This window comes from Tursiops truncatus, chromosome 5, assembly GCF_011762595.2.
Source record: "Tursiops truncatus isolate mTurTru1 chromosome 5, mTurTru1.mat.Y, whole genome shotgun sequence".
NCBI classification, from domain to species: domain Eukaryota; kingdom Metazoa; phylum Chordata; class Mammalia; order Artiodactyla; family Delphinidae; genus Tursiops; species Tursiops truncatus.
The window spans coordinates 31,880,920-31,893,821 of NC_047038.1; the positions used below are offsets into that span (position 1 = coordinate 31,880,920).

The window sequence follows — 12,902 nt, forward strand, 5'->3', positions numbered from 1 at the left end:
GGCCCTGAAGCATAATTCTTTGTCTTACTCACGTATTTTTGGTGATGTTAGGCTTAACCCGCTGATTCTTCCTTATTCAACAGTTGCTTAAACTTCTGCGCTTCTTCCCCCTAAAGACAGTTTCATGAGTGGTTGTGAGGAGTATTGCTGCACACAGTGTTGATGTTCTTAATTTTTGCTGTTTTGTTTTGTTTTCAACTCTGGGTTTGTTGCTTGTTCTCTCCCTGCTTTTCTGTGCCAGATACCAGTGGAACACTGTCACTGGAGCAATAAATCTTTTATTATTTGAAGAGTGTCTACTGAAGTGTGAAAGGTAGATGTCAGGCCCGCTGAGTAATGCAAGCTGTGTGCTTTATGTTCTTTTGTGCCCTGCAGGGGGTGTCATTAACTTGTCAGTACCGATAGTTCTGACAGCTACTCAGGAAGATAAAGAGAGGCTGGACGGCTGCACGGCTTTTGCTCTGATGTACGAGGGCCGCCGCGTGGCTATTCTTCGCAATCCAGAGTTTTTTGAGCACAGGAAGGAGGAGCGCTGTGCCAGGCAGTGGGGAACAACATGCAAGAACCACCCCTACATCAAGGTCCTGAGTAAACCTTGCCGCATTTTATCTTGATTTGCCAATAATGTTTGTGCTGAAATGTGAGGCATTACCTGTATATCAACTATGCCATTGGAACTGTTAATATTTTGCAGAATCAAGGCTGGAACTTAGTGTGAACTTTTAAAGAAACTAAGCGAAGGAGCTCCCTGGCAGTCCAGTAGTTAGACTCAGCGCTTTCACTGCCAGGGCCCTGATTGGACCCCTGGTCGGGAAACTAAGATCCTGCAAGCTGCATGGTGCAGCCAAAAAAAAAAAAAAAAAAAAAGAAAAGAAACTAAGTGAAATTTTAGTAGCTTTACCTAGAAACTTTATATAGCAGCTGTTTAGATCATGGAAGTGTGTTCAATTTCATTTCATTGTCTTATGTAGGACAAAAAAGGGATAAACTTAAAAAACAGGCAAATATATTGTTCTATAAAATAAAGAGGTTGAACTAACGGTGCCAGACATTCCTTCAGCATTAAAATTCTACAGTTATTAATAACAAATAACATAGTTTACAAACCATGCTTATGTAAATTTTTTGAACCACATAGCAGACCTATAGGATGGGTGGCATTTCCATCTTACACATGGAGAAATTGAGACTTTATGGGGGATATATGTTCTTGGCCAAAGTTAGGCAGCTTATGGTTGGGATGAGGGTCTGATTTGAATCCAGGACCTTGGGCTTTAAAGCCATCTTCCATAATCCTTAGCAGAAAGTCATTATTGGCTTACGTAGAGCTTCCCGTACTCTGTAATCCCTACCACTAGAGAGTACTTTTTGTGTGAATTCATTGGAGGAGACATTTTTTAATCACTGAACGTATGTGAATGCTGTTTATATTGTGTGCCACTTTTATTTAGAGCAGTCTGTAAGACTTCTCAGGTTAGTTAGGACTTGGTGTGCAGCCTTGAGGAGCCAATAGGATTTGGATAGGAGGGAGCTGTAAGAAACGGCTTCCCAGGTTTCTGCGGCAGGGGGAGCAAAGACTCGGTGTGTTTGAGAGAGGGTTGGTGGTTCGAGTGGGAGAGAGGACCTTGGGCTTCAGTTTCTACTCCAAGGTGTTAAAATTTTGTTCAGTCATAATAACAATTTACATGTATTTATGCTTTTCAGCCACGTTTCTGCTTTTCAGTCCTTACAGTGACCCTTAGAAGTAGACAGGGTTATTTTCTTTATTCTGAGGAGTCTTAGAGTAGGTTCAACTTGCCCAGAGCTGCAGAGGTACCTGTGAGGTGTCAGGATTAGAGTCTGTCTTAGGTCTTCTGTGCTCTTTCCCCTATGCTGCTCTGCCTTCCTAGGAACAGAGAGGTGGCAGGCAGATTTGACAGGGTCACAAACGACGTGGTGATTTGGGAAGCCAGCTGGGTGGTCTAGAGCAGGGTGTCCCTCTTCCAGCCCCATGCCCCCCGGTACCAGCCATGCCCTCCCGGTCTCCTGGCTGGAGTCCAGCTTCCTGTCATACTCATTGAAATCCATTCTCCTTAGTGCAGCCAGAGTGAGTCTTTTAAAATATAGATCTGAACATATCACTGCTCCCTTTAAAACTCTCCAGTGGCCGCTCATTGTAATCAGAATAAAACCTGTGAGGCCCTGTGGGACCCGGCCCTGGCCTTCTTCCACCATCTCTTCCACTACCGCTGCCCCTCTCCTTGCTTTGGCCTTTCTGACCTTCTAGCCACATTAGCTTTCTTTCTGTTCCTCAAAGACAGAAATGTGTTTCTCGCCAGGACTTTGCAGTTGGTGTCCCTCTGCATGAACTACTTTACCTCTGTGACGAGTTCCTTTTCATCATCTCCGGTTAAATGTCACCTTCCTCAGAGAGGCATTTACTAACTCCTTTCTCTTAAATGCCATTCACTCTACTCCCTGGACACTGTGTTCCAGTGCCCTGTTTGTTTTCTCTGCAACATTTATTTATCACTAGCTGATAGTTCTCTGGTTTCTCCTCTGTCTTGCCCACTAAAATATAAGCTCCATTGGAGTAAGATCTTTCTCTCTCGTTTTCTGCTGTATTTCCCAGTGCCTAGCACAGGCCCTGACACATACCAGTGCTCAGTGAATATTTGTTGAATGAGTGGTTTGGTGGATGGGTAGAGACCTACTAGTGAGGGAGACCAGGCAGGAAGTGACTACGCAGTTGAGGTGCATTGTTAGCAGGTAAGTTGAAGCCGTGGGGGAAGAGCTTGAGCTGCATTGCAAAAATGGTTGGGTCCTAGAGGGTATATCTTCTCCTCTCAGATGCAGAGAAAGGACACGAGTGGAGCCGAAAGAAATTTGAGGTGGTGTGGAGATTGGAAGGCAAGAATTTGTGTTCAGCTCCATCATCAATACTTTAATTGCTCAAAAGTTTAGGATTGGAGAACACAAGAGGGCGGGATGACCCAGGCTCACACACTTTTCTGTTAATCGACATACAACAGCAATGAAAAGAATGTTTAGGTTGCTTAAAAAAGTCGTAATTATTCATTTTGATTTTGTTTGCGTTTCATATGCAAATATAATAGCTGCGTCACAAATCCTTTGCAAAATTATAGAATATATTCTAATTCTACAGCATCTCTAATGCCAGTTCAGTTGATAAACCAAACAGATTTACCATTGACCTTAAGATGAGAGTAGTTTACAGGTATATTTAGCTTGTATGAGAGAAATGTTCTTACTTATTTTGATATTGGTTCCTGTTAAAAAAAAATTATCTCCTTTCTCTTGCCATTAGATGGTTATGGAACAAGGAGATTGGCTGATTGGAGGAGATCTTCAAGTCTTGGACCGAATTTATTGGAATGATGGTCTTGATCAGTACCGTCTTACTCCTACTGAGCTAAAGCAGAAGTTTAAAGATATGAATGCAGGTAAGACATGGACCTAATTATCTAACATGGGATTACTTGGAGTTTCTCCTTGATGGGGAGGTTCTCGAAGATTTTTTCCAATGCTTGCTAAAATGTAAGGCAGAATGAGGAGTAAAGATAAATTTAGCAATGGAATATGTAAGGAAAGGTAGTCAATCTGAATCACCCTACGTAGTTCACTCATATCAATGTGCTTTATATCCCAGAATGTCTTATTGGAGTGGAATGTACCACTGCAGAAAATAATAGAACAACAGTATCACATTTGCTATTCATTCAGCAAGTGTCTGTTTTGCATCTTGATATGCCAGAGTACCAAGTGCTGAGGATTCATAAATAAATAAGACAGGAGTTTATGGTGTAGAAGAGAGAGACTGTCAACAAATAACAGAAAAAGTTGTTGAAGAGTAGGTTAATAATGATTTCAGATTTCTGGATTAGGAGGAAATGGAGCAGTAAATATAGAGAGTTTGTAGAAACTGTTCTTTATAGTACTGTCTTAGAAAGTGCCCCAGGACAGGGATTTTTATATTAGACATCTGTGATTAGCAGATGTTTTACACAGAAGTAGGTAAATGATGTGTTTACACGGGTGCGCCCACACTTGCAAATTCCGGGGGCCTGCCACAGCATTCGCTGTAGATTTTAGGAGGCTGTTTTTTAAGGTCTGAAGAATTTGAAGCCTCCTACAATCATGCTGCTAGTGAATTCTCACCCACTACAGAAATGGTTAAACACTAAGCCTTGGTGCTGCTTTTTAAAATACCTTCTGTGTACAAATTGAGGAGATGTGGCCGAGAAAAGTCAGGTGGGTATGGATGCCTTTTAAGGGACTACCCGGCCACCCAGCCGTATTTATTAAGCAGAAGCCCGCCTTCCCAAGTGACTCCAGAATCTGGGCAAGAGCTCCCATTTCATCAGTTGTGTTTAGGTCCTGTGACCTCTCAGATCCTTGGTAGTCATTCAGAGTCCTGTGTGCACACTGCCCCCTACTTTACCACTTAGAAGTCACGTGGTTGTGGGGAAAGGGGTTTCCTCTCTACGGCTCAGTTCCCTAGTTGTACAAATGAGGACAGTGATGGTACCCGACACATAGGTTTTTATTTTTAAAAAGTGAAATGAGCTAAGATGCTTAGGCACCGTAACAGTACCTGGCACACAGCAAGAGGTTAAGGTGTCATTATTTCTGTTACGTGAGTTGGAAGCTAGTTTTACCAGTAAGTAAAGGGCATACAAGTAAAGGGAAGAGAAAGAGTATCTGTTTTTTCTTAAGCTGTGTCGTAATTAGCTGATACTTGAAATGATGTGAAAGGGATCAAGCACTGGAGGCCCGAGATGGACACACACTCTTCAGACCTCCACAGTCCCCACCAGCCTGCCTCGTTCATGCACATCTTTTGCTTGGCCCCCTTACGGTATTTGATCGTCTGGTGCCCCGTTCTTCCTTCCGAATTTTATTCCTCTCCTCTGAATTTGAAGCACATATTTGGCTTAAACTACTTGTGCAGGAATTTCTCCGAATATTACACTCGGCGCTTGCTAATACAGCAGCTTGTTTTCTTCTCTTGCTAACACGTTTTGGGCCCAGTCGTAGAGGACTGTGTCATGAACTGTATTATGACTGCTGTAAGTCAGTGATGGTGCCGTATTCTCTTTTGTCACTGTGTGACTTAAAGGTCCTTGTGTAAGTCAGTTTTGACCTTTGAGATGTAAGCAAGTGGGGCTTCTGGGAAAGGTTTTCCTTCCTGAAAAGAAACTGGCTTAGGACAAAAGTTATCCTTTCCCATCCTTCCTCTTCCTCCTGCTTTGGATGCTGTCATGTAAGGGTGCAGTGTTTGGAGCTCTGGTAGCCATTTTGTACCGTGAGGATCCATAAGAATCTTATACTGTTTGAGTTTCTGATCCAGCCCTTGGGTCATCTGTATCCAGATTTGTTATTCAAAGACCTAAGGCATGTTTGAGTTGTATAAGACACTTCTAGTTGGGTCTTTGTTTATTTCCATCCAGAAGCATCTGATAGTTTAATATGTGTAGACTTCTCTCTTTTTTTCTGGTGAACAGGACATGTTTCACTGAGGACTTGCTGAGACCGCCTTGCTTACTTTAATTTGCTTTCAAAATAATTTATATCTGGAATTCGTGTTACTAAATAAATTTTTAGCACTGTTGAGGGGTCTTATCAAGAAATTATCATTCATAATCCAAGACTTTATATTACATCTGTTTTACATTCTTCCTTGTGTACCAAACATTTTAAATCATTTAGAGGATTTGTTGCATAATGAATGATTGCAACTTTGTTTAAAGTAGCTGAGAGCTGGTTATTAGCCTTAAATCCAGCAAAAAAGATGATGGAGTGTTATTTTGTTTACTTTTCCATTTTAGACTAAGGCAAATAAGCAACAGACTGAGGAGGTCCCTTTATAGTTCTTATTCAACTCTTTCTGGAAGCCAATAACAAGTCATCTACTCTTGTGTACAAATCATAGTTCAAGGGAGGGAAAACGGGGAATATTTTTTTTTCTTTTACTTAGGGTTTCTATTCTTACCTCTCCCTCCTTCTCCTTCCCTCGTCTTAGGGAATATTAGGTAATCTTTGATTACCCTGTGTGGGTTGTTATCCTGTGCACATTGATATGATCAGTTTTGCTGTTTCTAGACCATTCTGTAGCTGGAAGGATTGAGAGGTCTTTAATACCCACGTCAGTGATTGCAAGGTGACACGGTTCCAGATGGCAAGTTCTTTGAACGACCGATGATTGACCACTATCCTGGAAAGAAAGACTGAATTTCACTTAAGCCAAGTAAGAGCCAGTCAGTGTTTATTACACACAGGGTACTGGTGTCCTGCTGGGTTACAAAGGGAAACGCTGACATCATTTCTCTCAAGCTAGTATGTGGTAGCACAGTGTTGAATACATCTGAGAAAGCTTTGTCAAGTTGTTGAACCACAGACTATTTTAAATGAATGGATAGAGACGGTAGATGGATATATTAGGCTAAGTGGGGAACAACAGATGCCTGAGAAAGCTGAGGTGGAAGCAGATAGTTTGCCTCTGAAGGCACTGGGCTTTCTTGCCTGTATGTGGCAGTGGGCTGGAGATGCTGTAATCTGAGATTGGGTGACGGAGCCTCTTGTCAGTCAGGTCAAGGCCCACTCAGATGAGGCTGTGAACATTATCTGACAACGTGAGTGTTTAAAGATGGGCGGTCAGGGCTGAGGGAACCGCCAAAGAATGATGAGGCATCCGGGGACTAGCAATTTGGGGTAGTATGACCATTCCTGCAGGGCATCGGAAGGCAGCATTGTTTCTGAAGTGGGATAAGAGGAGCTGGAGCTGTGGCAAGGGGCTGCCGGGCAGGAGCTAGTTGTCCGGGGTGTAGACCCCGCTGGGATCCCAGCGCTGAAGCAGGATGCTACTGGGGCGAGACTTCTGTCCTCCGTCCTCTGGTTGCCTACTGGTGTCTCCCGTATGGAGGCAGGAGTACAGCACTCCCACCCCCAAACACGCACACACATGCACATGTACACACATGCACATGTGCACACGCGCACAGAGGCACGAGACAGGACTGGACAGGAAGGGGAGTGGAGAACAGGCAGTACAGTGTCCAGCTGGCAAAAAAGCTTTATATCCAACATTATTTTTCACTCTAATTTGAAAGCATTTCTAGTCCTGAGAAAGAGAAACAACTTGCTGCCGTATTATGGGGTATGAGAGTGCCTGTTGGTGAAAAATTCTAGTCTATTCATATTTACTCAAGTAGCCTAGCCCTGTCTTGTTGATTTCTTTTCCCCCCTCATGAGCAGTTTAAGTAAAAGAAATGACAGTCCCGAGGGAGGAGGGGGATCAAACTCTTTCTCATTTCCAGCTCTCTTCAAAAAACTCCCACAGAAACATAGCGTGCGTGCACCCCAGCCTGCCTCCCAGCAACGCTGGAGTGATTGTCAGGACCCTCTTGTTCAGCTACTGTATTGATTTGGGGAAAATCAGAAATGCCTGTACTTAGAGCTTTGGGGTAAAGTGGCAGATAATAGAGCTTGCGTAGGACTGCAAGAGAAGACTTATCAACTACTGCTGTATGCAGGCCAGTTTTCAGAGAAGTTGAAAGGAAGACAGCAGGCGGATGTTGTAATTCTGGGTCTAGTGGTTGGGATGCAGGCCGGGGCTCTGCCTGTGGGCTGGGCAGCGAAGCGCAGGTCTGAGAAATCTGGGGGAAGGAGTTAGCAGCGCTCCCCTGCTGACCAGCTCATTCGTTGCCCACAGCTGCCCTGCTGGGGAGCTGCAGTTGTCCCCGGACCCCTCGCTGAGAAAGTGCAGCACAGGGGTCCAGCCCAGTGTTTGTACTGTGCCACATCAAGGTTCCGTGGCCGTGGCGCTAGATTAGGCAGCCTGTGTCCTGCACGTATTCTGGGGGTCAGGGCCCAGCCCCCTCCCACCACCAGAAAACACTCACGGTTGCCGTTCTTCCCCTGTCAGAAATCAGCGCATCCTGAGAAGAACCTTCTTCACTGTCTTCTTCCCCTTCCGTCTGCTGGAGGGAAAGGGATCAGACCGTACTTGTTAACATGGTGTGTTGGCTCCTGGACTGGATGGTGTCGAATCCGGAGAAGAGGGAGAGAAACTGTAGTCCGGGGCTCTTCCTTTACTTAGACATGAGGTATAGGAGAAGGTGCAGGTTTCAGCAGCTGGACCTGCTTTTGGCTTGAGATGTGAGGGTGGTAAGTGAAGGTGAAGGAATTGAGGGGTGGGGTGGTAATGAGCAGCGTCTATTGAAACATTGTTAGTAAGTCTCTGTAACTGATGAGTTGGAAGCTCAGGACTTAGGGATGCAACTAACGGAAGCCATCTGTATGCACGTGGTAATTGAATCCAGGCGAAGTGGGGTAAGTTTCCTGAATGAGTACGTAAAGAAAGAATTTCCTAGGACCCAGCAATGAACTCTGTGGCTCTGAGAGGACTACAGGATGTCAGAAACAGGTGACTAGACCAAAATGGGCCAGGCAGAATATAAAATGTCATGCACATCTGATCACATCTATGTAAAAACGTGTGCGTAAGGAGAAAAACTAGGAGACTATGCAAAACCCCAAAAACAGTTATATTAAGATAGTGCATTTGGGGTGGTTTTTCCCCTCCAAGTTTTCTTCAGTGTTTCATGGTTTTTACTAAAGAAAAAGCATAAAGAGGCAGATGAAATAGAAAAGGTTGGTGCCACGGTTAACAGGCCTTGAGGCTATGAAGACAGGGGCATAGTCTTTTTTTTTTTTTTTTATGTCAGAGGCAGCAGAGAGGTCAGGACTTTAAAACAGGAAAGTACCTTTTGGGTTTGCCAGGGGTTTCATACTCACCGTGTGGCAGAGCAGGAAGGAATTAGTTGAAGGAGTGACTCCATTCCCGTTCTTTTCTTCCATCACTTTATCCTTCACATTGTCACCAGACTTAGCTTCTGAAAACAAAGATCTCATCATGTCCTCTTGGAGCTGAAGGAAGTATATTCCTTCTAACATGGATTTATTCTCTGATAAGTGAATGTTTGCTTCTCCTCCGCTGACTAGATTGTAAGCTCCTGGGGGCAGGACCAGTTTCACTGTCCCCCCAGGACAGCGTATCTAAAACAGAATTTTCATCCTGTCCCAACTCCTTTCTTCCCTGCCCCCCTGCCTGCTTTGGCTGCTGGATGGAGGCTAGATGGGGTTGCGGGGGGGACCAGTTGCCTCATGAAGCAGGGATGAAGGGCTGATGTGGGCACGGGGAGTGAAGAAAGCAGGGTTTAGTGAGGTTTAGGGAGCAGAGCGATGCGGTGCGTGTGGAGGATGGCAGTGGTCCTCCAGAGTCTGAGGCTCTGCAGTGGGTAGTGGTGCCTGCGCTCAGAGGTCGTGGAGGAGGACCAGAGGTGCAGGAGGAGGCTGGCGGGAGTGCTATGAGGCAGGTGGAGAGACGGTCTGGAGCTTAGAGGAGTTTCGGTCAGATGACGTAGACCTGTGAGTCAGTAACACGTAGAGCGCTGCTCAGTGACCTCAGCACCGGGGAGGGGTTTGAGGGAGCGGGCAGCGCCAGTCTCTGCCGTTGTGACCCCATTCCCACTGTGTAGGTTGTCATTGGTCAGACGAGCCTGTCTGTATCCTGGGGGAGGAATAGATTGAGTGAGTGGGGAGAATGGAAGAGTTGGTGGATGGTTTATTTTATATGGAAAATATGGGAGCACGTTTCTGCGCCACAGTCTTCTGATTTTGCTGTCTCCCCACTCCACCCACTGACCCTCCCCCAGCTCAGTCCCGCACAGTCTACTAGCCTAATTTTCTGGGCAACATTACTGATTAACTCACAGTCTCTGTTTGGAACACAGTATCCCTCCTAACCTATCATTCAAAATCTGCGCGATCTCATGTGCTAGGCTTCGTATCCATGTTTGACAAGATGGACGATTCTGTGTCCTCAGACGCATCTGCTTTCCTGCCTCCACACTTCTGCTCACACCAGGCGTCTTGGTCGCAGTGCTCTTACTTCCATCACCCGAATTTCATTTGTCTTTCAGAGGTTGGTAAACCACAGCCTGCACGCCAAATCTGGCCCACTGCCAGTTCTTGTAAATAAAGTTTTACTGGGAAATATCCACAGTCGCTTATGCATCGTCTGTGGCTGGTTTTGCACTGCTCGGCAGGGTTGAGTAGTTGCAGCAGAAGCCGCATAGCCTGCAAAGCTTAAAATATTCACGCTAGCTCTTGAAGGAAAAAGTTTGTTCTTGTGCACGGCACCAGCAGCTTCACAGTGTAATTTCTGTAAATCACAATTATGGAATTCCTGGTCCTTTCCCAGGGATGGCGGCAGAAGGCTAGAAAGAAACGGAAATCATAAATGTTAATATTAAATTCCAGTCATTTTGAAGATAATGTCCCATTTTCAAACACGGTTGAAACCCTGATCTTAGGTAAAGCAGTCTTAAACTAATCCGTAAAGAGTTATAAGCGAAAAGACAAGTATTTTCTACCAGTTATGGTGTGACAACGGGGAATTCGCTTGTCCTTTAGAAAATGGGGATGAGAATGTGAAGAATTACTGAAAGTTGCTCTAAGTATCAGTGGCCCCAGGTCCATAGTGGCCCATTATTCTTTTTCCATCCTTGATGGAAAATTGTTGGAGGAAAATGTAATGGTGATGCATACTGGGTTATGTTAGTTGGGACAATACCTTGGGAATGTAAGCTTCCAGTGGATCAGGTGCTTCCATTACATTGTTGATCCACATAAGTTCTCTAGTGGGGAAACCAGATGGTAGGGATGAAAATGCAGTCTGGAGCTACAGGCAGTTAAAGCCATTTGTGTAATTCATTGATAAATAGTTACAAGGGATTGAAAAGGCTGGAAGTTTAGGAAAGACCTGTTAATATTGGCAAGAAAAAATGGGCAGACAGAGCAAATGATCATTGGATTTCTGAATGGAACTGATAATAAGGAAATAATTCTACCTGGAAGAAATTTTGGCAGCGAAATCCTTTATATGCTGCTAATGTAAACTTTTAATAAGTCATTCATCTTAACTTTATCTGTTAAATGTCCAGTGTGGAGCTAGATTAATTCTTTTTGGAAAGGAAACCTAGGTAGATGAATTATTAGAATCTGTGAAATACGTATATTTGAGACAGAATTTATTTATGTTTCCTTTTGCACATGCTGTTCATATAAATAATCTTGCTAAACGGCAGTTTTACAAAATCAGGTTTGACCTGATTGGAGTCTAGGAATGTAGTCATCATACACCTGAGATGTATTACCCAGGGGTCCTATTCACAGTTAGGCACCTGTTCCTGATTAAGGAAGGCGAAGGCTGCATATTGCAGCACAGAGCTAATGCACCCTCCTCTTGGAAACACTCACTGGAGTGTTGGTTCGTACTAGAGTAGACCTTGAGTCACCAGTAGAACAGTGGGTTCAATTTCCTGCCAGGAACTTTTAGATATGGTGTTTTTTTGGTTTTTTTTAAATGAATTGGCACTGTACATCTCACCGTGCTGGGTACTTTATATTATTTTATCTTCATAACAGTAACCTTAGTATCATCCCCACTACGAAGATGTCAAAAGTGAAATTAAGTCCTTAAAGACCACAGTCCATGGTTAAAAATTGTTAGACCTGTAATTTGAACCCGTAAATATCATGTTCCAAAGCAGTGCTGCTTCTACATGTATCTTCTCTTTTAAAAATTATTAGGGAAAATTTGAAACATATGATACTTAATCTGTAAGTAGATACAATAGTGTGAATGAATCCCTATATACCTCTAACCCAAATTCAGTGGTACCAACTCTTGGCTACTCTTGTTTCACCTGTACCCCTACCTACCCCACTGCATCCCTGCATATTATTCTGAAGCAAATCTCAAACCCTATGTCATTACCATCTAAATATTTCAGAAAGTATTTCTTAAAGGTAAGGACTTCAAAAAATACAACCATGATATCACTGTTGCACCTAAATAATAATAATATCAATAGTTTCTTAATACTATCAAATATCTAGTCAGTGTTTATATTTCTGATAATTTCATAGTAGTCACATTTCTTTTTTTATAGTTTGTTTGAATCAGGATCGAAATAAAATCTACATGTTATAACCAGTTCATATGTCTCCTGTCATAATTTTTTACTTTGTTTTTTAACTTTTTATTTTGAAATAATTTTAAATTTACAGAAAAATTACAAGAATAGTACCAAGAACTCCTATATATTCTTCACCCAGTTTCCATAATTAACACTATATTTCTTTGCTTTCTCATTCTCACTTTCTTTGAAAGTTGCAGACATGATGCCTCATTACTTAGTTATTTCCATATGTATTTCTTGAAGATAAGGACAGTCTCCTACCTAACCTCAGTGTGCTCATCAAACTCAGGAGAATACCATTGATAAAATACTGTCTAATCTGTGCACTTCACTCACATCACGCCACTGTCCCAATAATGTCTTTTATCACAAAACCAACAATGACAACTAAAATCTTCTCTTTGCCACCTTTCCTTCCTGGTTCGGGATGTCAGTCATGTCTCTTTCGTCTACTTCATTCGGAACAGTCGCTGAGTCTTTGTCGTGTCTTTTACAACTTCGGCATTTTTGAATAGTCATGTCGTTTACTTTCTTGACTGTCTCTCAGTTTGGGTTTATCTGCTCTTACCTCATGATTAGGTTCCGGTTACACGTTTTTGTCAGGAATCCTGCAGGAAACAATGCTGAATTCTTGGGGCGTCATATTTGGTGGCTCACAATTTTGATTTTGTCCTATTACAGATGAGGCTAACTTTTTCAAAATTAACTTTTATCATTTAAGATCACGTTTACCAGGTTTTTGTGCTGTGAAGTTAACAAATTATTTTGTATGTACTAACAGGTGTTTTGGGGGAGAGATCTTGAGACTCCATAAATATCCCCTTGTCATCAAACTTTTATCCGCTAGTTTTAGCC

The 12,902-nt window shown here is 43.2% G+C and overlaps 1 protein-coding gene across 5 annotated transcripts in view; it reads left to right on the plus strand.

The window, feature by feature from the left end:
* The window catches only part of PAPSS1 (3'-phosphoadenosine 5'-phosphosulfate synthase 1), a 108,811-nt gene that overhangs the window by 59,977 nt on the left and 35,932 nt on the right, over window positions 1-12,902 (plus strand). For all 5 annotated transcript variants that reach the window (XM_019927776.3, XM_019927777.3, XM_019927774.3 and 2 more), the window contains 2 exons: window positions 376-581; window positions 3,308-3,443. In XM_019927776.3, coding sequence (XP_019783335.2) covers window positions 376-581; window positions 3,308-3,443 — 342 coding nt within the window. The remainder of the gene's footprint in view (window positions 1-375; window positions 582-3,307; window positions 3,444-12,902) is intronic.